This window comes from Ascaphus truei, chromosome 5, assembly GCF_040206685.1.
Source record: "Ascaphus truei isolate aAscTru1 chromosome 5, aAscTru1.hap1, whole genome shotgun sequence".
Taxonomy (NCBI): domain Eukaryota; kingdom Metazoa; phylum Chordata; class Amphibia; order Anura; family Ascaphidae; genus Ascaphus; species Ascaphus truei.
In genome coordinates, this window is record NC_134487.1 from 37,733,337 (window position 1) to 37,759,644 (window position 26,308).

The window sequence follows — 26,308 nt, forward strand, 5'->3', positions numbered from 1 at the left end:
TTATGTGTGTGTGTGTGTGTGTGTGTGTATGGGTATGAGAGAGAGATTGTGTGTGTGTGTGTGTGTGTGTGTGTGTGTGTGTGTGTGTGTGTGTGTGTGTGTGTGTGTGTGTGTGTGTGTGTGAGATTGAGTGTTTGTATGGGAGAGAGAGAATGTGTGTGTGCAGGACACCAGAGGTAACCCCCCAGTCAGTCACCCCCCCCTCCACCAGTCAGTCACCCCCCACCCAGTCACCCAGTCAGTCACCGCACCCAGTCACCACACCCCCCCCCACACAGTCACCCAATCAGTCACCCCACCCCCCACCCAGTCAGTCAAAAGTCCCCCAGTCAGTCAGTGTCAGTCATACCACCCCCCCACCCAGTCACCAAATCAGTCATCCCACCCCCCCAACCAGTCACCAAGTCAGTCAAAAGTCACCCAGTCAGTCAGTCAGTCATCCCACCCCCCCCCCAGTCAGTCAGTTACCCCCCCCAGGTCAGTCAGTTGCCTCCCCCCCGTCAGTCAGTTACCCCCCGTCTCTCCCCCTTCTCTGTCTCTCCCCCCTCTCTGTCTCTCCCCCCTCTCTCTCTCCCCCCTCTCTGTCTCTCTCTCCCCCCTCTCTGTCTCTCTCTCCCCCCTCTGTCTCTCTCCCCTCTCTTTCTCTCTCCCCTCTCTGTCTCTCTCCCCTCTCTGTCTCTCTCCCCTCTCTGTCTCTCTCCCCTCTCTGTCTCTCCCCTCTCTTTCTCTCTGTCTCTCTGTCTCTCCCCTCTCTGTCTCTCTGTCTCTCCCCTCTCTGTCTCTATGTCTCTCCCCTCTCTGTCTCTCTGTCTCTCCCCTCTCTGTCTCTCCCCTCTCTTCCCTCTCTGTCTCTCCCCTCTCTTCCCTCTCTGTCTCTCCCCTTTTTGTCTCTCTGTCTCTCCCCTCTCTGTCTCTCTGTCTCTCCCCTCTCTGTCTCTCGGTCTCTCCCCTCTCTGTCTCTCCCATCTCTGTCTCTCTCCCTTCTCTGTCTCTCTCCCCTCTCTGTCTCTGTCCTCTCTGTCTCTCTCCCCTCTCTGTCTCTCCGTCTCTCTCCCCTCTCTGTCTCTCTGTCTCTCCCCCCTCTGTCTCTCTGTCTCTCTCCCCTCTCTGTCTCTCTCCCCTCTCTGTCTCTGTCTCACACACTCTCTGTCTCACACTCTCGATCTGGATATCTTATTTACCCTGTATATCTTAACTGCCCTATACTACACCGAAATAACCTATACTGCTTTCTTCCAGATCTCACTCAAGCTTCACCCGGGAGACATCGGAATCCCCCCCAACCCAGAAGACAGGTAAGGAACACCTCCCTTCCAATGTATAACATTGCGGGAATGAGGGTACCTGGACATTGAGGGACTGCGGATCAGGTAAGATCCCAGGCGGGATTGCTGCTTTAAATATTGTGAAGCGGGGACGTCCAGATACTGGTTAAGGGGTTCAGGAAACTAGTCATTCACATCTGGCTTTTTTTTCTAGATCTGACATTTATTCACACAAACACACACACACATACTCAATCTCTCTCTCCCATACACACACACACACACACACACACACGTAACAAGGACCAATTGTAGTATAATGTAATACAATAAATAAACTTATGTCAAAAACGAATGTTCTTACTAGGAATTTATTCAATTTATTTTATTTATATATTTTTTTTAAAGCGGGGGCGGGATTGTGGGCGGGACTAGGGGCGGGGTTGGGGGCGGGACTAGGGGCGGGACTAGGTGGCGAGTAGATTTTTTGGTTCGGCGAGTAGATTTTTGGGTGATTTGTCAAGCACTGTATATATATATATATATATATATATATATATATATATATATATATAAAAAAGATATAGAAGTGCTTACTGCAATTATAAATGAGATGTATTTAATATGATAGTTCAGCCCAGGTTGTGAAATGGGATATAAATCGCCTGTCCTAATCTGTTTTTTCCTAAGGGGACAGGGCCAATTCCCAATGGCTTCTACTTTATTGAGCTGGGGTTTTACACTCCCCCTTCCCACAACATAGCCAAGATATTTTGCTTCTGCCAAGCCGACTGAACATTTAGCTGGGTTGGCTGCAAGGTCCGCCTCCCGAAAGGTTCTCAACACTGCCTCAACCTTTTGTAGGTGAGTCCCAATTTGGACTATGAATTACCACATTATCTAAGTATGCTGAGGCATAGTTCGAGTGCGGCTGTAATGATAAATTCGGCAGCCAGATCGGAGGAAGGTAGAGCAAATCTATCACATAAATCTATTAAAATCCTGGAAGGAATGTTTCAGAACGGGAAAGAGATATAGGGAAACCCCTAGAGGACGAGGTCTGGGAAGAAATTCACGAAAGGATAGCCAGAGCCTCTCACTGTTCAGCGATTAGGGAAACATATGTGAAAGTTTTGCACAGGTGGTATAATACACCTGCACGTCTCCACACTTTATTTCCCACTAACCACCCCTATGTGTTGGCGCAACTGTGGTCAACTGGGCACATTTAAACACATTTGGTGGTCCTGCCCCAAGATAATTCTTTTCTGGGGTAGAATCAGAAGGTTAATAAAAGGGGTAACAGGTTTGGAATTACCTTGGAATATGGAAACCGTGCTTTTATTAAAGCCTATTGAGGGGTTAGAGAGGAAATTAGACTACTTGATAACACAGATCCTGTCAGCAGCTAAAGCGCTAATTGCAAAAAAATGGAAACAGAGCGACTCCCCTCCTTTTACTGCGGTAATGCACAAGATACATTTTATAATGTCAATGGAGAGACTCACAAGTCTTGTCCACGACAGGTCCAATAATTTTTTGACAACCTGGGACGCCTGGGAGACATATATATGGAAGAACCCAGTTTGAATTACGAAACAAGTTTAGTAGAGCTTACTACCTGTTATGCAGGTACAGTTATAACTAAGGGTGTGTTTACTGTATGAGTATATTTGACTGTACGCTCCCTGCGTGGAGACCATGGTGGATGTTATCCTATTACCCTCCCCCATTTAACCTTTTTATTTTCTGTACCCTTTACCCTTCCCCCTTTTCTTTGTCTCTTTTATGTTATCATGTTTTGATAAAAATAAATATATAAGTTGGAAAAAAATAAAATCCTGGAAGGATGGAGAGGTATGTCTGACGTGGTAGCTAACAAATCCGGGAAAGTGGAGGATCCACCAGTTCGACTTAAGTGCAGCAGGCATCTTGGTACCTAAAACTGATGGGTCAAGACAGTTTTGTAATGACTTTAGAAAAGTAAATGAAGTATCGAAGTTTGACACCTATCCTATGCCCTGGGTAGACGAGTTAATTAAGAGGTTGGCGAGGGCCCGTTTTCTAACCACTTTAGATCTTACAAAGGGTTATTGGCAAATCCCGTTAACAGTCAGCAAAAGAGAAAACAGCATTCTCCACACCTGATGGCCTCTTCCAGTATACCGTTTTACCCTTTGGCCTTCATGGAGCGCCTGCAACCTTCCAAAGGTTGATGAATAAATTGTTACAGCCCCCAGCACACTGACAAGACACTGAAATGCACACAGCACATCGACAGACACTGAAGCACACACAGCACACAGACAGACACTGAATCACACACAACACTCTGACAGACACTGAAGCACACACAACACACTGACAAACACTGAATCACACACAGCACACAGAGCAAAGTGTAACTGACAAAATTTACACACAAACACACAGCATACTGACACACTGACAGACTGAAACACACACTGCAAATTGATACACACACAGCAAACTGACACACAAATATACAGAGCGAACTGACACACAAACCTTCCCACAGAAGCACATGGTAACTCCTCCCCCTGATGTCATGGAGCAGGGGCGGGCAGAGCGCTGCAGTTCTCTGCCTTAGTTCCACCCCAGCCTCTGCTGTCTGCTCTCTCTGCAACCCGACCCCACCCTAACTCGCAGCTCACAGCTCCCGATCCAGCTTTGATGCTGTGCTGTGAGCACTAACTGAAGCTGTCACCGCAGCTGTTAAGGGGACCGGAGGAGGAAGGGGGCACTGACTTCAGTGATCAGACGGCTACACAGCTAGGCCAAATGTCCGACTCTCCTCCCTGTCAGCGGCCTTGAGCTGGACCCCAAGGGCACTGGCCCCCGGGCTTTGCCCGGGCTATAGCTACGCCCCTGAACAGAAACAAATAGAGTGAGAATTTGCTTGTTGAAGATGAGAATTATAGTAAAGTACAGTATGGTGTAACATCTATAAATTATGGTGCACCACAATCCCAACCTTAAAAATGGCCAACCAGTGTCAGTAGCAAGTACACATCTTTGTCATGCTAACTATCAAATAATTCTGTTTTGTGTATAGTGACAGACCCTAAAAGTAAAGAGCGATGTCTAGGAGTGAGAATAGAAAAAAGTAGGACAGAGTGATTGAATTGGGAGTGAGGCAATTGCTTTCAAGGTGAGGCTGGTGAGGATGGAGAGAATGAAGGATCTCCCTCGCCACAATTGATGAGGCGCAACTACAGGGACAGGATCATCGTCATGCTCTGAGTCTGACCATGACCGCTCCAAACAGTGGAATTGTCAGGGATGATACAGCCTCAAATGCTTGCTGATGCTACCTCTCCCAGAGGTCATGGTGATTTTTCTGCATTTGTTGCAGCAGAGTAGTCATCTCCAGGTGGTATCCATTCCTGTAACTATGCATCACTACACCACAAAGGACACAGTGTACCCCCACACACACAGAACCATGGCCGGGAAATTGAAAGAACTCCCACACCAAGGAGGTGGCTCCATTGGGTAGAATACAGAGTCCCTGTGATGCCTGCGAACCAGGGGAGGAGACTACAGTATAATGCACGAATACCAACTTGGGGACTCTCACCATGATGTCTTTCCTCCCACACCTATAACTCTACCCCACCTTCTCCAAAACACTCTTCTTTAAACTCTTCGTCAGAATTACCACCCTCTCCAACTTTGACTGACACATCCCATGACCCTGGCAGGCTTACAGCAATCATGACCTCCTCACTGCTGAAAGCACTTCCTATTGCTACCCTACAAACTCATCATGCCCATGGTTTCTCCTCCTAAACACCACATACCCACCTGCTGATGCTTCCTCTGCCCCAGCTAGAGCAGAAAGAACAGAAGTAGAGGTGCTGGGTGTAGCATACTCAGGTCATACAGCTGAAACCAGATCCAGTAACACCGATACAAAACCTAACCTGGGTGACCATGATATGCTACAACTGGGCCTTGCTCAAACAAACCTGACATCAGCCTGGCCTTCGTGCGCTCGCAACTCGTGCTGCTACAGTTTTTGCTCAGCACATGGGTTTCGGCATAGGAAGCGCTCTGTCACTACACAGGCATAATTGCCTGAGGTCAACGACACAGAGAAAATAGCTGCTGACCAAGGTAACCCTGACATAAACTCACTCTCCAACAAACAATATGTAGTCCAGGACTTTTTCAATATATATTATACAGATTCACAGTGCGTTTTCTGCCTTTGTTCTTGTGTCACACTGAGATTATTGGCGTACTCCTATTGAAGATTGCACGTGAATCCAAGTTGAATCATTCACATGGGACAGCACCAGCGTGGATTTCCTGTCACTGTTCGTGGGCATGAAAGAGTCAGTAGCATACAAAACAAAGCCCCGGACAAAACAGGCACAGAAAACTTATAAAGACAGAAACAGACAGAGGACAGGTGCAGAGAGGATACTAATAGAGAGCAATAGGAAACAGCAGAGGTGGATCCCAATCAAGACGAGCTGCAGCACACCCGGTGGACACGCAAGGGAACTGTGAACAGAGTGAGAGCTACAGAATGTAGGTCATGTCGGGGATTTCATTGCAAATCAAATGTTGCTCGAAAAACAATAAAATATTTGCGACACATTCGGCCATTGCTAGTTGAACTCTGGTGCAAAAACGAACAGAAAAAAAAGATATATGTATAGAAAGTGTATATAAGTCTATGTATAAACACTGGGGTCATATGTATCAATCTGGTGCAATTTTCTCCATAATACGAAGCAAAAATGTTAATTTGTGTTTGTTTTTGCCGGTAGCCTACAGTATGTATGAAGCTTGTTAACCTCGTTTCTTACAGATCCCGTGATTTAATTGATGCAAAGAGAACGTAAAGCCGCACCAGCTATAGGTGCAAGTTTGGATACTGTACATCTTATTATAATACTGTGCTGACAATCTCCTCGCCTAAGTCATATAGACACCGTCCAACACGCAGAAACAAAAATTGAACAAATAAACTTGATACATCAAGGCAAAGTGACGCAGAGTAAAAATGACACGTTTTGCTCCGGTTTTTGGAGCAATGCTTCAGGTGGCGTCACTTGCTACAAATGGCCTCATACTGCAAATAAGAGCAATGAAACATCTGTAGATGGCATAGTTTCATTTCTGTGATTATTCTGCAATATCTTTGTGACTCCTTAATGTTTTGCAGGTGTCACTGGCACTAGAGGAGTGTGTCAATATGTAAAAAAAAAAAAACTTCTTTTAAGGTCGATGGTGCAAATGGATTTAAACCTTTGCTCCAGGTTTTGAAACAAATTGCAACATTTTAATACATATCCCCCCTACATTCTACTGCTTCCATTCATATTCCTGAAATGATTCCCTATGCTTTACAGTGATTTTACCTTTGTGCCTTCAAAGTCTTTGCCGCGCCTTTACCATTATTTAATTAGGCTTGCATCAGAAATGAACATTGATGCTTCTCGTATTTCCTCCTCAGGGCCCAATGGACCAATGATTCTTTCAGACAGCTGTAGCCTCACAATTTATTTTTTGGCGACATTGCTTTGATTCTAATGAGTACGCTGGGTATCTGGGCGCAGGCAGCTTGCAAAGGGCTGGTGGCAGATGGAAAGAAATCTGTCCAGTTTGCCTTCACCTCTACATGAGCATAAAGTCATCAATTTCCTCCATTAAGGAGTTGTCACTCAGCCCATCTGAGTGGAAGAGCATTTCTGGTAACCAGATTAGCTGATACACAACGCAAATGCAAAGAACACTTTGGAAAGAATGTAACATATAGTTTGCGGGCAAATTGAAAATGCATATCTCCAGCAACAGCCAATTCCTGTAATGACTGTAATATTTTAAGTGATTATGTTTGCCAATTAAGATTTCTCCTTAGAGAGGATATTTTTTTTTTTAAAATTAAAATCTCGGCAATGTATGCAGCTGAGATTTGAGCGGTAAAGAAAAAATTAGGTGGGAGATTAATTGGAGTATCACTGTTGTAAATTATGATTTGTCTACATTGTGATCAAGTGTATAGTAATTGAAATTCAAAATTCTCATGTGTATATCTTGTACATTTATATGTAAGCATTTATATTTGCATTAGATAGCCATAGAAAGTTGCCATGATAATATACAAAATCATTAAACTGAAACCCTAAATAGTGCAGAGTTATAAAAAGTACTGTGTAATGCAATAAGCTGAATGCTTTCTAGCATGGAAAATGATTAGCTAGAGCAGTGTTTTTTTTAACCGGGGTTACTAGGAATCTTTCGGTTCCCCGGCATCCCTAAATGGTTTCCTGCAATTTTCAGATCATTCGAAAATTGTACCAATTACAGAAGAATTTACAATGCATTTGATTTCAGACGCGCTATTGGAGATGGTTGGGGTTCCTTACAATGCATCTTATCTCACACACGCTATTAGCGAGGGTTGGGGTTCCTTACAATGCATTTTATCTCGGACACGGTGTTAGAGAGGGTTGGGGTTCCTTACAATGCATCTGATCTCAGACACGCTATTAGAGAGGGTTGGGGTTCCTTACAATGCATATGATCTCAGACGCGCTATTGGAGAGGGTTGGGGTTCCTTACAATGCATCTTATCTCACACACGCTATTAGCGAGGGTTGGGGTTCCTTACAATGCATTTTATCTCAGACACGGTGTTAGAGAGGGTTGGGGTTCCTTACAATCAGTGTCAGATTTCCCATTAGGCCCGGTCCTAAAGCGGCAAAAATTTTAGGCGGCAAAAATTTCCGCCCCCATATCGGACCTAGTGGGTAGCTACTTGCCTGTGTCGGCCGCCTCCTTTCTGCCGCCCTCCTGCTCCTTTGGAATTCCGGCATCAAATGACGCTGTATTTCCATGGCAACGCGCCGCCGTACGACGTCACATTGGAGAGGTCGCGGCGTCATTTGACACCGGGATTCCAAAGGAGCAGGAGGGCGGCACCAAGGAGGCCGTCGACACAGGCAAGCACCAAGGGGCGGCAAATTTGGAAATCCGCCGCTGCTTATAATGCATCTGATCTCAGACGCGCTCTTAGAGGGGGTTGGGGTTCACCAGAATTTCACAATATAATTATAGTGTTCCTTAACCAAAAAAAGGTTTAACACCAAGTTAGAGTAATCCAAAAAAAACTGGAGTATACTTAATACTCTTTCAAAACGTACTGATAAGGGGAGGTAGCAGTTCATTTACGAAAATGTTTAATTATCTGCATTTTAATCCCAACCATTAGTCAGTGCCATGATAAATCCTGGAGGGTTTACAGCATTCAATAACATATGAATATATATATATATCTCCAATAAAGAATATCACTTGTGAGCACATTCACATGTCTTAGACAGGTCTGTAACCCTGCCTTTCAACCATTATCACCTAGCATACAGTGCTTCCAGTGCAGCAAGGGATTCTGGGAAATGACATGCAAATGAGCACACAATGTGTCACATTTTGCCTGGAATATCCATTCACATGGAGCCCATTTAAGCGGATGCATCGCCATTCACACAGCTTTTAAGTACAGCATGGGACTAGCATGGGACTAGCAAAGCAAGTACAAACCACTCACAGACATGTTTCAATTTTGATGGGTATCATCAGTGTGAGGTTGGTTTATACTTGCCTTGAAATTTCATGATATATTTATATATATGATACCCATTAAGGTTGAAACATGACTGTGAAAGGTTTCTCTGGCTTTGTATCTGATTCCCATGCTGTGCTTTTAAAGCTGTGTTAACAGTGAGCATTAGCTTGTATGGGTTCCATGTAACAATGTTTTAACAATGTTTTTTTCCGACAAAAGGTGACACATTGTGTGCTCATTTGCATGTCATTTCCCAGAATCCCTTGCTGCAGTGGAAGCGCTGTATGCTGGGGGTAATGGTGAAAGGCAGGGTTGCAGACCTGCCTAAGACATGTGAATGTGCTCCCAAGTGATCTTTTTAATTGCTACTGTATATGCAAAACGGTGGAGGTTTCTTGTTGCCTTTTTCACCCACCATAACTTAAAACGTGTGTATATATAATACACACACACACACACACACACACAAGAGCAAGAAAGGCAAATGTGACACACACATATATATACATATATATACAGTATATATATATATGTGTGTGTCACATTTGCCTTTCTTGCTCTTGTTACAGGTTATGATGACTTTTAACAGACCAAGATCATAGTGCTGTATAGGTGTTAATTTACATGAGTTTTCAAGCTTCAGAAATATAGCTTATCATTTTAAAGAAAGATCATGCGAGCCGTTTAAAAAATTTCAACCGTGGACAAACCCACACTTTGGACCAATATGCTACTTAACTGTGCCCCTTATCCTTCAAAAAGCAGCCATGCCATCTAAATAATCTCAGGTCTACCCATATACAGTGGACAAGGGCATTTATCTATTTTTATGAATATGGTACACTACTAAAAAGAAAGTGATACCACACATACTGAATTTCCAGAAATGGTTTAGAACATAAGAAATACTACACCTTTTTGACATATGTTAAAATATCCTTCGGCCACCCCCATACTCCGATATCTGCTGAATAACACAGTTCAATACAATAACACTCCAAATAAACCAAAAACATCTCACCCTCTTGCATTAATAATTACCAGTTTTATAGAGAGAGAAAAAAAAATCTAAGGCTTTGACAAAAAGGAGACAGAATGCATTGTGGAAAGGCACCAACAGAGTACATTATTAATGTCAACCTTCCTATGTGTCAGCATAATATTTAATTGGTTCGCCTTCAAACCATTATACTACTATAATTTAGCTCATTGTGACAAGAAAACTGGAAAACAATCTATAAATGAAACAGTGCTATGTTAGTTACTGTCAAGCAGCATGGCTCTTGTAGAAGTCTGAACCATTATAATGAGCAGAAATATGCTGTCTGTCAATTATGCCGAGTAGGTTTCTTGCCCGGGAATTCTCCCGATATCGCATACATTCAAGGTATGAAATCAAAAGCCTGTACAATATTATAATATTATTAATATTACAATATTACAGAAAATGGTTTCCATATCATTTCAAATCCACTGTTACTCGACTAGGACTTCTGCAGAACAAAATGCTGAATGTGATAAATCAATGGAGTAAAAAAAAAAACATTTTTAAAAGTCCAGGTTCCAACATTGTTCTTCATATTAGATTTAGTACTTTGTTTTGTTGCTAAAACGTGGAAAATTGGCTGCAACAAACAAGCAGGTGCAGAAAGAGTTATAGCGCACCTTGCTTTGTGCAAACACAGATTAAAATTTGCATAGCCTTTCAGGTTAATCCAGCCAAACACAAAACATTTCGCTTACAGATCTTTTAAATAGCTACTGTTTTACACAACAGGGAATATATCTAAATCCCATAGTAAGATTTTGTAATGCCTGGACATCTCTTTTAAGAAAAATACAATGTGTTAGAGATAAACTGTTAAAACAGGGAAAGAGAGAAGCTGGAAACAGAATACAGACTGAGCAGTCAGCATCGTGTACAGTAGCTGTCACTTGCATTGGACAGCTATGCCTTTGTTCAAGAGGTTTCTGAGGTCTTTTAAACATAACCTTCTTGTACAGTATGTGCTGTAGGTGTAGCTTCCCCTGTGCAGAAGGGATTGCCACACCCTTGTACAGTATGTTTTGTGACCAGTGATGTCAGCATAGGGAGATAGAAAGGTATATATGTACTGTACAGTATATCTCTAGAAATCTATATAAACAGGCTCAATATCTACCTGTTTACCCAGGCATTTAATTAATTAACCACAACATGTGCGTCATTAAATAGCTACAGTACTGTCCCATTCTGTATTGTATCTTTCCTTGTGTTTGGTCTCGTTTATAACCTTCAATGTTTTTTTTCTTTTTCCCTTTTTGTAACTGTGAAGTGCTTTGGGTCCCATTGAGAGAAAAGTGCTATATACTGTACATAAAGTTATTATTATCATTGTTATATAGCTCAACCAAATGTTCTAGAAGGAGGTTCCCCAGAGATCTGGCAGAGGGCCTCACCGTAAGTCCTGTAACTATGTTTAAGTGTATGGTTATGTATATTAAGATTGTTCTGTCCCTGTTTATTATTTTCAGTTAGGTAACGTGCCCTAAGTAGTTAGCGCTTATAATAATGGTCCAAGATTGTTCCTATTCTGGAAGAGGAGTATGCATGTTCTTCGCAACAGAGTAGTAGCTCCGTAGTAGCTCCGGAGCATAATCAGATCTGCTCCACCGGAAGGTCCTTAGTAAATTTCTGAAACAATATGCTTGGACGAAGTATGCAATACACAGTAATGGGAAAGTGATCCCAGATGGCAGAGTGTATTCCCAATGAGGGCCCACCTCAAATGGGGCATTATTGGCGCTATGCAGGAGATTGCCAATCTAATCAATACTAAGGGAAACGAGCATACGTACCTCCCCAGTGTAGGAGTTAGATCCACCAGGGAAGAAGCACACAGTAACTTTATGATTTCCCAGCAGTTAATATGTCTAATGTGATGTCTGTCCCTTGTATGGTAAGCCTTATAAACAGATGTTGAATTGTTTGCTCTATAAAAGTTCCTGGCATCTATCTTTAGTCTATCTGCATAGCCCCACCCAGTCTGCACCGACCCAGCACCCTGAATAGATATGAGAGACTAAGCACTGCCATTTATATAGTCAATTCTATGTAAACTCCTTTAGAGCCGAGCATGGATGGTTACATACTGTAGGTATCAAAGTAATCACAACTTGCAAATAATGTAACACCTACACTACGTTAAGGTGAAATTAAGACTAATTTGATTTTTTTCGCTGAGGTCTGAGTTAACTTACAAAAAAACGCAGTTTTTACACTATGAAGGGATTCTGCCACTGTGAACCATTTTTGGTATAATTATATTGAAAATTATGGAAGAATGATTTGAGACCCACAAATTACAAAGCAATGCATCCACTTTTGCTGCTCGGGGCATCATGTTCTCTCCTTTCAGATTGGTACATAATGCCGGGACATTTATCAGAGCCCAGGTCTCTAACCTTCATACCCTGGATTCAGCTGCAAAGTAAAAAAGCAGCTGTAGTGTGCATTATTTCAGGGGAACATTCTCCTTATTCATGTTCTTACATTTGGCGCCACTCTTTGTAGGGTGTGTGTCATGTTCATAAATATGATACAATTAAGAAATGTTTGCATCTACTTGCATTTGTCTTTGACACCCCAGAAATATTTGATGCATTGATTGTGCAGAAAAGTGGCGCTCTCTTGCAATTCTTTTACACATATCATTAGCATAGGAGTTATATTTCACAAAAACAATGACATTTTATGAAATGCTAATAAACATCAATGTGTAATATTGGGTGCAATGACATGCCATGCACTGAGTGCACACCTGGATTGATGCTTTAAAAGCTATCACACCCTGCAGCTAACCCTTTCCCTGCCCTATGGACGTAGCTACTATGTATTGGGGTGTGGCACTGCAGGGGCCCCATGGCACACAGTAGTAGCTACGCCCTAATGGCCCGGCTCATTTTTCTAGAGGAGATTGTATTCTGCGATCTGGAACTGAAGGAGAGGACTTCTCGCTTTCCGTTTCCCCATTTATGACAGAGCGGTCATGTGATCGCGAGAACCTGAAGGGGCCACGGCCCTCCAGCACTCAAAGGGTTAATATATACCTCTGCTGCACCAATAGGGCTACCAGAACTAGCTTTTACAAATACATATACACTTAGAATAAATTGGACTAAACAGTCCCAGGATCAGTGCAACAGGATGTTTAAACAGTATTATAATTCATATATCTGTATCTTAGAGTCCCATAGGTAGAACCAGGTGGTATAACATGTTGATAGGAGTTAAAATAATTTCTTTAAGCTAACTTAATCAGCAGTCCATTAAATAACACTCATAATTTAGTAGATGCCACATGAGTGGCTTTACTCCAAGTGAGATTTATGGTTATTAGGGGAAGATGTACTGTAGCATATAAAGCTATTCTAACCTGTTCACCACCACGCTTGTAGGAGGTACTACTTAGAGTATACTGATAATAACGGATCACATTGTGTAGCGTAGAAACATAACTCTAGTATACAAAAAAACTGTGTGGTGCTCCAAAAACTCAGGCAGAAATGCTTGATTAGCTCATGGTATACATGAAAATCCTCTGATGGAATACCCCTATGGTATCATAATCGTAATCAATACACCTTCAAAATGACATCACAAACCCACAATTGTTTGAATTAGCCGGTAGAGATCCCACTGGCTCTGTAGTAGGGACTCAACACACTCTAGTGTCCGCACGTATAAGCATCGATGTGGATAAGTAGTGAGTGGCGTATGGAAATAGAGACCAATAACTCACGTTTGGTTGCAGCCTCCTGATAAGTGAATACCTTTGTCCTGGGGTAAAGCTGTGCCTCCGTTTTCACAGCATACGTAGAAGAGGAGAAAAAGAAAACTGGGCACCAGTTCCAAGCAGATAAACAAGTCGGGCAGAGAGCGTACCCATGAAGAAAAATTTTCAAATTTAATGGAACATTAAAAAAGCAGCATATTTGGGCAAAACCCACACCTACGCGTTTTGAGCAAGGCTCTTTATCAAGGTGAAGAGAAATGTTACTCACCGGAGTGTATAAATACCGGCTCTGCGCGCTGCGGTCTCCAATCCTGTCCACTTCCTGGATCAAATGATGCATATAGTGACGTCACCGTGCAAAGATGGAATACAAACTGACACAACTTTATTAACAAAACATATAGAGAACACTAACACCCCAGATGATAAATGCTTATTACAACTAAAAAATTAAAAAACATAACAAAACATAACTAAAATCAATTGACTTCCTTGCAAACCTATGAGACAATGATAATAAACACGTACACACGCAATCCCCTGATCAAATGGTATATCTTTTTATATGAAAAACAGCACCATGTCTTTTTGAACACAAGGGAAATGGATGATGAATATGCTTGTAACAAAGAAAAATATATGTGCATAAATATACCAAAACGAACTAAAAGTAGAACATAGTTAGATTTTCAATTTTATGTTGCAATGGAAAAGTATAAACTGCAGTCTTGGTAGCGTATACACGTTTACATATATGGCCATTGAATATGTCCCCAATCCCATCAGGAGGTAATAGAATAAAACTATTAGATAATACCCCCTCAATTCCCCTCAATACCCGACTAGCACCCTCTCTATCCACCTTTAAGACCCACCTTAAGACACACTTGCTTAAAGAAGCATATGACTAGCACTGTGGATAATCCTGGACACATGATACATAAAGCCTGGCCCCCTGCAGACGCACTTACTAGAATTCCCTCCTACTGTCTCTATACGTTCCCCTACCTACCAATTAGACTGTAAGCTCCTCGGGGCAGGGACTCCTCTTCCTTAATGTTACTTTTATGTCTGAAGCACTTATTCCCATGACCTGTTATTTATATTATTTGTTATTTATATGATTACAACATGTATTACTACTGTGAAGCGCTGTGTACATTTATGGCGCTATATAAATAAAGACATACAATACAAAGATAAACGCGAACTCTTTTGGATTTTTACTTTAAAAACCAGAATACCTTGAGGTCTGACTTCAGACTGGGATTTGGGTGCTTTGTTTCACTGATGGTAGTGTTCTTGTACTGATGGCATTGATTTTGCACATCTAATGGATTTAAACTTCAGCTATTAGTAATATTTGTGTGCATTTATTAATGTTATTGTTTGCGGTTTCAGGACTTTCTATTTATTTATTTATTTCTTTAAGCTATGTAGTATACTTTATTAATTTATTATTGATTAACTAGACAAATGTAATTATATTTATAATAAAATAGGTATATAACGTTAATAATTAATTATTTGTATTTTTTTTAGCCCATTGAATTAATATTTTTTCATTTTCTCTATTTTTAATTAGTTTTCATATATTTAAGCACATATATTTTTCTTTGTTACAAGCACATTCATCATCCATTTCCCCTGTGTTCAAACAGACATGGTGCTGTTTTTCGTATAAAAAGATATACAGTAACATTTGATCAGGGGATTGCGTGTATAAGTGTTTATTATCATTGTCTCATAGGCTTAAAGGCAAGTCAATTGATTTTAGTTATGTTTTGTTATGTTTTTTATTTTTTGTTGTTGTTATAAGCATTTATCATCTGGGGTGTTAGTGTTCTCTATATGTTGTTAATAAAGTTGTGTCGTTTTGTATTCCGTCTTTACACTGTACACGTCATTTGACGATCCCGCAAGTGGACGGGATTGGAGACCGTGGCGCGCAAAGCCAATATTTATACAACCGGGTGAGTAACATTTATCTTCACCTCGATAAAGAGCCTTGCTCGAAACGCGTGGGTGTGGGTTTTGCCCAAATATGCTGCTTTTTTAATGTTTCATTAAATTTGACATTTTTTCTTCATGGGTACGCTCTCTGCCCGACTTTTTTATCTGCTTGGAAGTAGTGCTCAGTTTTCTTTTTCTCCTCTTCTAGAAACATAACTCCAAGGGTAAATGGCAACTCACTGATGGTAGAGGTTCTTGGTTCCAGGGCATGCATCCAGCATGAAGAAATAGTAGTAGTGTAGTCCTATGTAGAAGAATGCAGTGCACAGCCTTCTTCTACCGAGGACTACACTACTACATATGCACTTAGCTGTGCAATTTGTACAACAAATCCACCTACTGTTTAGATTTTACACATTAAGGCTATCTGCTCACTGGCCCATATAAACACGTTTCTGGACATGCCCCTTTTCGGGACATGGATTATAGTTTGAAAATGACCTAATTCAACTCCATTTGTAACCCCTTTCCGTACAATGCAGTTTTGAATCCTTTTGTGCAAGGTAGTTTTCTGGCCACTGTTTACTGAAATGCATCGAATTAGGTCATTGTCAAACTGCCGTCCGTTTACGACAGCAGTAACCAAACTTTTGTACGGAGTAACTTTGGTGGAAGACAAAATAGCGTCACACGTTGCACTTGCATTTCTGTCTGCTCCCTTACACCTCCCCACAGGGAAGCTGAATCGTTCCAGGTTAACCACCTGGGTGAGGTCTGTGAGATTGGAACGCATGTTTGGAACCTACATTAAACGTACAAATTCTATCTTCTGCGGTTTTTTTTTTGTCTCTGATCTGCCGAAAAGAAACCAGTATAAACAAATTTCGAAGAGATGCAAACCTTTACTGTAGCCCCGGGGAAGAAGAGCCAGTTTCCAGTGTCCATTGGATCTAGATTATCTTCTAAAACCACCTGTTTATGAGCAGCGTTAATGACGAGAATGTTGTCTAGTGCCCAGCAGGCTTCATACACATCACCAGCCGGCGCATTCTCCTGTTTCCAACGGAATTGTACATTTTCAGCCTTGGCGTCACGGGGAAGGTAGATTATGTGAATGATGGTGCTGACATTGGAAGGAGCGCTGCAGGACATTAAGAAGAACAGACACAATGAAATATACAACTAGGAAAAACCGCTACCAAACAAAACTCTCTTAGCAGTGACTGAAGTGTGAGTGGGGGGGGGGGGGGGGAATTACTACTACTGTTTCGTGCAGGTCTTACTGTTTAAATCCTGCATCTTTACTTCTTTATGAATACAAATAAACTTGATTTAATATCAAAATCGAAATTTCTGCCCTCTTAATAGAACACAAACCTTTTTCAGATGGGATCTTTTAAAGGGGAAACATTAAGTAACATATTTTACGCTCAAAACTATGTACACTTCCTTAAACACTTCACTATATATTTGATAAATTTTGGCATTTGGAAACCCAACATACGTCTCTAGCTTCACTTAATATGGGAGTGGGCAACTCCAGTCCTCAAGGGCCGCCAACAGATCAGGTTTTCAGGTTATCCCTGCTTCAGCACAGTTGGCACAGATTGAGCCACCTGTGCTGAAGCAGGGATATCCTGAAAACCTGATCTGCTGGTGACCCTTGAGCAGAGGTGAGAACACTTTTCCACCTGTGCCACCATGCCTGCTCTCTCCCGACCCCCCTCCACCCCCCTGCTCGCTCCCCCCTCCTTATCCTGCCCCAACGGCAAATGATGTCGCGGGGTCACGTGACCTCACGGTGCCATGGCGACGCTTCAGCGGAGACAAGGTAAGGGAAGTTGCAGAGGCCTCGCGTGGTCCCCCGGCATTTAATTTAACTGCCTTGGTGAAGAGCGCTAGGCCTCTGAAACAGCTGCACTCCCGCTAGAAAATCTTGCGCCCCTGCCCTTGAGGACTGGAGTTGCCCACCCCTGACTTAATGTATGGTTCAATCACAACTGTGGTTAGCAAGAAAAAAACAATCTATAACACATACTTGCCTTTGTTCTTTATAATGTGTTCCAGAGTATTGATTCTTTTAAGAGTGTTGGAGATCGATAAATTGCTTTTCCTGATCAAACTGCATGCTACCATACAGTGATATACAGTAACCTCATTTTTAGCTTCATATAATTGATGTTAACTAAAATAAAAAGTGTATAGCTGACCTTACATAGCAGAGAGCATATACAAATAAATGATTGTGGGGGTCATTTAACTAAAGTCTCCTGGCTTCAAAACTGGGGCAGATCCAGAGTAAAGAACTGACCCAGATTTAGCCAATTAAAAAAATCTTAATGATTTCAGTGAAATTCATTTATTTATTTTTTTTAACAAACATGGTGCTGTTTTTACACCGATTTTACTCTGTTCATATAACATAATCATGTATTGTCAACATAACTCAACGTTGTGCCCAGGACACACCTCAAAACGAACATTATATTCCTGGTAAAACATTTAATAATAATAATTATTATTATTATCAAATTTTTTACCAGGAAATAATGCTCATTATGAAGTGTGTCCTGGGCACAACGTTGCATTATGTTGACAATGTATTATTTTATTAAATTATATTACTATTAATTATTACTATTATTATTATTTTGCCCAGGTTTCGCAGTCGGAAAACTTTAGTAAACAGACTCTATTATTTAAAAAATAATAATCTTTAAGATACGATTAGAATAAGAAGAAAGAGTAAATTCCCTGTATTTGCTATATAATGAATTATCTCTTCAATTTTGGGTTAATATAGTTATGGGATAATAAATATTCCGTAAATGGAACATAATAATAGTACCTTGGTCCTCAGCCAGAGCCTTTATCACCAGAGAATAAGTGATGACATACAGTATGAAACAAGGAGAGATGTTCATGCATTCAAGACAATGAACAATGAGTCTCTGAATACAATTATATGAACACACCTGATTCTCTCCAGTGGAATCCAGCTAGTACTGTTGTTCTTAGTGTAAGACACGACAATGCCAGGGTCGGAGTAGCTGAAGCGACACGAGCCTGACCCTGCAAGGTACAACCGTATTAAAAAAAAGTTATGCCGTGACAAAAGCATTAATTATCACCTAATAGCCCCAAACGGCAAGTGACATCGACCCACCACGCTCATTTTTTTCATATGTTAAATTACTAAATCAATAATGAAATGTCCTTAGAGCTGTTGCTAAGAGTAAGCAGCAGATTTATCCGTGCTTTAGGAGTCAGAATTAATATAAAAGTGATAAATCACAGCTGAGCAGTGTAATCTATTGCAGATTTCCCAGAGGAACTATATGAATTACGTTCATACCATAAAGATATACAGTGTACAGTATGCTACTGACACATGATCAAAATATTGCAGACAGGAAAATCTATACTTTGCAGTGCTTAATATTGACTTTGAATTTAAATACTGATATACTTAAGTAGCAGATTAAATAAGAAGTGTTATATTTGCCCATCATATTAAAAAGATCTAGATAATAAGCACCAAAGAAACTATCAACACAAATACCATTTTAGTAATGCAATAAAATACAGCAAATATTTTATTGTAACTATGAATAGTAGATACAATGTATGTACAATACAAATATATGTGTTTAAAAAGTCAGTAATTGATGCAGAACTGTATGCAATGTTAACTAGAATTTAAAACAGCTGCCTAAGCTTTTGTTGTATACATTTTTAATATATGCCTTTTCAGACTAATAATTGATGAACTAATAAAATAAATACAGTAATAATCTAAGCCAAGGTGTGAAAGAATCTAAATAAATGTCCAATGATTAAGACTGTAATTTGCTGCCAATCGTTATATCGGGAGATGTAGATGCTGTATTTTATATTAAAGCAGTACTGTGCGGTACACCTAAGCCTGTTTTCGACAACAACAACAAAAAAATACATGTATATTAGTCCACGTAGAAGGGTGCTGTTATGAATGCAGTCTCATCCAACCTGCAGAAGTCATGCAAACCGCAGAATTTAGATTTATTCTGGAGTTTCGGAGTCCATAGCAAAAACAATGCAAATAGTAATAAAAAAATAAAAAAACAAGAATTTTGCAACATAAAGATAATACATCTAGTTCCCGAGACACATGGACATATAGTAGTAACCTTTACCTGGATCACAGGCCACACAGGTATCAGACACTCACTTTCTTAATACTGTATTTCACGTACCAAGAAGCAAAATTGTGGAAACAATGAATGATAATAGATATTTTTCTTAATTTCCAATTACGATTGGAATAGTTTTGTACCGCACAATGTATCTTAGATGAATCTTTATACAAGATGGAACACACGCCCGATTGGCTGCATGGACTTTTAAAAGCACCGAAGTCCTATCGGTATAATGCGCAGCCAATCCCTGTGTGGGAACAACGCACCCCACGTATTGGCGAGGTTCGCCCATACTTCATGGAGCCGGGCAGAGGCTTCAAGGTATGTTATAGTCATGCGCCAACTTCGCACCTGAGCCGCTTAGCATACCTAACCAAGCCCACTTCCCTGGCGACATGTTGGCTGCCGGTCCTCGGACATCTGGCAGGAAAACCTGTTTACATTTACTTCCCTTCACACTTTAAAGTGTCGGTGCCTTTTAAGTCCGGACTTTCCTAGACATTCTGGAGTCATCTCAGCGTAATGTCTTAGAAGTCCTGACTTAAGTTTATGCATGACTCACTGGCCGGAATGGCTGGCCATACCTCTGGTAATCACTGTACTTGTGAACCATGTGTTTCCGCTGCTCCACCCGCTTGAATGTAAATGCCCTTGTTTTTATAATTTTAATACACCAAAAGAGGGGGACTTTCATTCACTACTTGTTATAAAAGTTAATAACAAGGAAAACATAACTGCTTTACTGTTGGGACCCCAGCAGCATTCATTCCAAATTTCACAGCGCTGGCATACTCCTAACCTGAGTTCGCTCCCTGCGTCTGCGCAGTGTGGAAAAGCGGATGACGTTTAAAACCCTTTTTCGGCTTTGCGGTTTGGCAGTGAAACATTGTTGCAATACTTGGAACTAATTCATAACTGCGACCGCGCTCATACAATGTAACGTAGTATAACGATGTGGTAACCGTGGCTGCGATACTCAGAACTAATCCATAACGGTGACAGCACTCATACAATGTAGCTTAGTATAATGCGTGTGGTCCCCTTATTCCTAGCAGGACACACACAGACAATTCTAACGCATTTACAGGCTTGCAGTCAGCAGTGGGCTGCAGAGCTGACACTTCACATTTACAATATGACTCAAGGGCTCCCAGCCGGGCATAATACCTTTATTTACTGGCCTGGGTACCCCTTCACCGTCACACTGTTTCCAACTGGCATGGGAATCTATCCATAAATATCAGTTTGAATGGGACTGCCAGGGACCCCAGCTGTCTTAATCTGATGGGCCATTAGTCTGTCGGCAGAAATGTCACAGAAATGTTGCAGCATTACTGGGAGATTGCCCCAGATTTTCCAAAGCAAGTGTTCGAATACTCGTGGCTGCATCTGTATCAACGAGATCAATACCATTGAGTTAGGGCCAGCCAAGCAGATATTTATGGATAGATTCCCATGCCAGTTGGGAACGGAAATTAAGTGTCTTATTTGCAGATATTCATAAAATATATTTTTACTAAAACCATAATGCTATTAAAAATGTTGAAAAGGGAGAACTACATTGGATGAAAACTATTTCCTTTGTTGAGATCCTGAGATTTCCATAGGCTAAAGGCCAACTAGACATAGCAGGGGGAAATTCCGCATTATAGTAGAGAGGAGTCAAAGGGGAGGGATCTGGAGATGCATCCAATTTACTTCTCATCTCGCCCCATATTTTAAGAGAGTTTGATATTATTAGGTGCTCCCTAGAGCATGCAGGGCGATCTCTGGCCAATAACCATATCAAGTGTTTAATTTTGTATGTCAACTCACACTTTATTACCCTGGTGGAGGAACAAAGCAGGTAACTGGCTCAGTTGGGCATGCCAGTAGTATTTGAGAAAGCAGAGGGGTGCTAGACCCCCGTCCAGGGTTGGTTTGTTTAGTAGGGTTTTATTAACTATGGGTTTGTTCTCAGCACAAATAAAAAGGAGACTTTACTCTGAAATTCCTCAGAATTATTTATTCTTAAATATTACATTTAAGTCTAAAAAAAATGACTACTGTATATCCCCACGTGAATATTATCTATGTTACTAATCTAATCTAATCGCTTAGATCTAAATAGCTGTTAACAATTTACTACTTGTACTTTATGGATCTTAGCACTCCTTCATTTGACGTTGTCATCATGGAGACAATCATAGGACCTTCCTGTAGATAGATTTACTAAACCGTGTTAGGCTGGAAGGCAACTTAGGGTGCATTCAGATGAATTAGCCATAACGTGCCTTATACTGTAAGTTATCACCATTTATTTTACTGTGGTCCTAAATGCAGTGTTAACAAATCACTATGACCTTTGTTGGGGAAATAGGAACTTCTGTGTGCATTGTATTGAATACATACATTCTTCATCTGCTGGGAAGGTTTAAAAAAAAAAATTTGACTGCATTTTTAAAACTCTTTTCGAGACACAAATATTAATATGATTGTTCTAATGAAAATAGTTCTTTTATGTTTTATTGCCGGTGGCATGTCCTACCTTGCACCACATACTTGTCACTTGGTTTCCATTTTTTTTTTTACTGTGTTCAAAACAAATGAAGGACAGTTGAAAAGTCAAATCATGTTTACTTTGGGCCCATCTGCTGTCTGCGTTCCACTGAATGAACATCTGTCGTCCATCTCCGCATTTTACACCACACTAGGGTTCCAAATTTTAATCATATTCATTTATTTTACTTTGAGGAGTCACGTTCAAAACCAATCAACCTCATCCTTAGTTTGTCACATGCATTTATACAGCATGAAAGATCAAACTAAACTGGATTCTATACAGTAGAATGAATAGACACATAATGAGACCAAGATTAACACATCTCCCGCTATTTTACTTTCCGAAATCCTGCATCATAGCAAAATTACCAGCAGTTCTTCCCAACAGTGAATTCTTTGGGTGGGTTTTATTTATTGAACCCTCATGCATAGAGTTTGATGCGTGTAAGCTTCTATAAACACGTTTTGAGATTTTGAGAACATTTAAATCCCAGCTCAACACCGAAGATATTGAGGAATATGCAGCAAAGTCTCCCGGCTGCAAAACGGGAGCAGAAAACGTCACCAGATTATTTATAGGGGGAAAAAAAGTCCACTGGGAAGCAATAGCCATTATCAATCATGAATATCCATTCCAGTAAATGGTTATTAATAAGGATAAATTCCACTGCAGGGAACACATCTCTATTCCCTACTTCCCCCCAAAGCCATTTGTAAAAAGTAGCAAGAATTGATGCACAGTAGGCTTTCAATGACCCAACATGAGAATACTTTATATACTGTAGGTGTAGCATTTCATGAAACAGCTTTGAACTAATATTAGTGCGGTATATAAAGAATTGCCATAATGGTCACATAATATTGCCAAACTGTCGCATATTGGACTTTTGGCTCTTGTGACATTGTCAACATAGAGAGAGAGGAGAGAGAGGAGGGCAAAGAGAGGGGAGAGGGCAGAGAGAGGGGAGAGGGCAGAGAGAGGGGAGAGGAGAGAGGGGAGAGAGAGAGGAGGGGGAGAGAGAGAGAGAGAGAGAGAGAGGAGAGAGGGGAGAGAAAGGAGAGAGGGGAGAGAAAGGGGAGAGGGGAGAGAGGAGAGAGAGAGGAGAGAGGGGGGAGAGAGAGGAGAGAGAGAAGAGAGAGAGTGGAGAGAGAGAGAGGAGAGAGAGCTAACCTATTGACGTTATGATAAGACGTACTCAAAATAAGAATGATATATGCAAAAATATGCGAATATCATTATTTCCGTTTAATGCTACTGTACCTTCTATGCAATTCAAAATACTTTATAATATTTTTTTTTAGATGTCATGATGTAGTAAAACATGTAATTTATTTTAGGTTGTCTTTAATCATGTGAGAGATGCCATCGATATATGACATGGCAACCAGAATTACAGTAAAAACCTCTACACAATCCAATGTTGGTGTAAATAACAACAGAAATGCTCTAATGCATCGGATTGCAAACAATCCCTTTTTGACAGCAGAAAACAATCTGTGTTTATTCTTACAAATGGAAATCTGGCCACGTCAACTGTGTTACACAGTAACACACCTATTCTCCAATTCAGTAAATACACATACAATATGGTATGTGAAGAATGGTGCTAATATTATAATATGAGGTAGAGAAAGTTTACACATCGAAGTAAAATAAGGGCTGCACATTTTGTATTCTGAAATATGCCCAAGATTTTGTCGCATCATTTCTATAGACTATTAAAACCTTACAGCACTAGCTCCAGAAAAGCCAGCAATGCATTACAGAGCAAGCTCCAGAAAAGCCAGCAATGCATTACAGAGCAAGCTCCAGAAAAGCCAGCAATGCATTACAGAGCAAGCTCCAGAAAAGCCTCTTTATGGCACACACTGCACTGTATTCAATACTATGTGTAGCTGTACTCCCCATGCTGGAGAAGATTGTATTCACATTCATTGGAATGGAGATGATCTTGTCCCCAGCGCTGGGAAGACAGTTTCACAGCAAATTAAATAATAAGGGCCCACAGTGTGTCTGTATAAGTGGTATTACTGTTCTTTGGGATACTAGTGGCTATATTTCAGCCCTTTACAGCCATAATAAAAACTTAACATTTCATCCCTCTTTTTTGTGCAGCTGTGGACAATAAATATAAATGTAAATAATAAAAATGCAAGTATTCAAATGTGTACCTGAACCCCCCACACCCCAACTATTTGCCACCTTAAAGTCCATATTCTATTAACATGTTTGTTATGGTCTTTTCCCAGTAATTAATGTGCTTTTCTGTAAAAATGGAGCTTAAAGTCATAATGGTAGATCATAAATCCGTGATGTACTGTAACATAGAAAAACTACAGCAAGTTCCCAACTTCCACAGTTTTTTTTTTCTATGTTCCTCTTTATGCAATGGCACAGTATCAGGAGCAGTCAATTTAAGCAGTGATTCATGTTTTGCAAAACCTTCAAACTCAGCATGCTGATCTATAAACTAATACTGAGGTTGACTACAGCGTACAGTACCTTTGACGCTCTAAAATTTGTAGTAGTAAATCAATGAATACTACTTGCTACGAATGCCCTGTAATTCTGCACAAACGTCAATAGAGAAACTGTGGAGTCTGTAGATTTAGCTCTCGCTTAGACAAGACCTGACAGGGAATTATGTGTTGGGTCTACAGTACTTCTATAGGTAAGTTTTTCGGGTCTGAATTTGGGGGGTCTGCAAGTGTATACTCTATAGATAATATAATGCAGTTCTGAATAACCAAGAAGTCTTAGTGTATTGTAACAAGTACACTCACATTCAAACACTAAATATAGACTCAACACATATGCTACAGTGCAAAAAGGGGACAACCAGGGGACAGGCCTAATCAAATTAAAATCAGGGGACAACTGCTGCATCCATCCAGAGGAGCAAACCATGACAATCACATGATGACATAAAAGTAGAAAGAGAATGGAGATAAGCCTGTGTGCTTTGGCAAAGATGTATCTAATAAAATAGCGGTTCCAACTAATGGTTAAAATCAGTGTACTGTATTATAAGAAAGAACACCCTTTAAAGGTGCAGTCCCTCCTGGGACAAAAATGAACTAATGGCCATGACATTTTACATGGGTAAATCTTGCAGACTGATGCCTTTTTAAAAGAACAAAACTGGCTTAAGCAAAGGACATGACACCTCTGTGTAATCTAGTTATCAAAACACACACAGTAGTCAGTACACTGGCGTTCTCTTAAATCAAAGGTACTGTTAAAGGTAAAAAAAACAACAACTTATTCTATTCATAGAAAAGTATTAATTAGAATTGACTTACCAATAGAAAACTGCAGTACAGATGCTGTAGTTGTGTTAAGGTTAGAGGTTATCTATGAAAAAAAAAAAACAAGGTAGAATTACATCAACTATAAAAGCTGTTGGTGGATATGGTCCACTTATAATGTTACTTCATTTTTGTCATTCAAACATTAGGCTGTACTTATATTTACAGCTATGGCGCATGGCGCCGTCACATGTACTTGAAGTCCGTCGCGGGTGACCATAGTGGGCGCGACCACGACGGCGCTGCGTAGTGACCTGCAGCTCGGAAAACAAGTGATTTTGTCTTTGAGAGTGACAGCAGCGTGACGTCAGCGGTTCAGCCAATGAAGGCGAGCCGCTTATGGCCACGCCTCCACCACGCTCCATGTCACCTTCCGAGGTCTCCTGAACCAAAATGCAACTATCGCTATAGCGACGGTGATGTGTGACGTCACGCCGTCGCGTCGCCGTAGCCATTACTATGGGTAACAGTGATCATAACATGGTCTCATTTGAAAAAAATGATCAAAAAACAGATTACTTGGGTTCAACAAAGACCTTAAACTTTAGAAAGGCAGATTTTAATAAACTGAGGACTAATCTACAAGTAATACATTGGAATGATGTTTTTGTAGGGAAAGATGTGGAAGATAAATGGGCAGTCTTTAAAACATTGTTAGAAAAGCACACTTATCAGTGTATACCC

At 40.7% G+C, this 26,308-nt stretch overlaps 1 protein-coding gene across 4 annotated transcripts in view; it reads right to left on the reverse strand.

The window, feature by feature from the left end:
• RELN (reelin) overlaps positions 1 to 26,308 on the reverse strand; it is a 483,994-nt gene that overhangs the window by 219,584 nt on the left and 238,102 nt on the right. For all 4 annotated transcript variants that reach the window (XM_075599655.1, XM_075599652.1, XM_075599651.1 and 1 more), the window contains exons 8-10: positions 25,619 to 25,670; positions 18,572 to 18,668; positions 16,497 to 16,737 (exon numbers count right to left, since the gene is read on the reverse strand). In XM_075599655.1, coding sequence (XP_075455770.1) covers positions 16,497 to 16,737; positions 18,572 to 18,668; positions 25,619 to 25,670 — 390 coding nt within the window. The remainder of the gene's footprint in view (positions 1 to 16,496; positions 16,738 to 18,571; positions 18,669 to 25,618; positions 25,671 to 26,308) is intronic.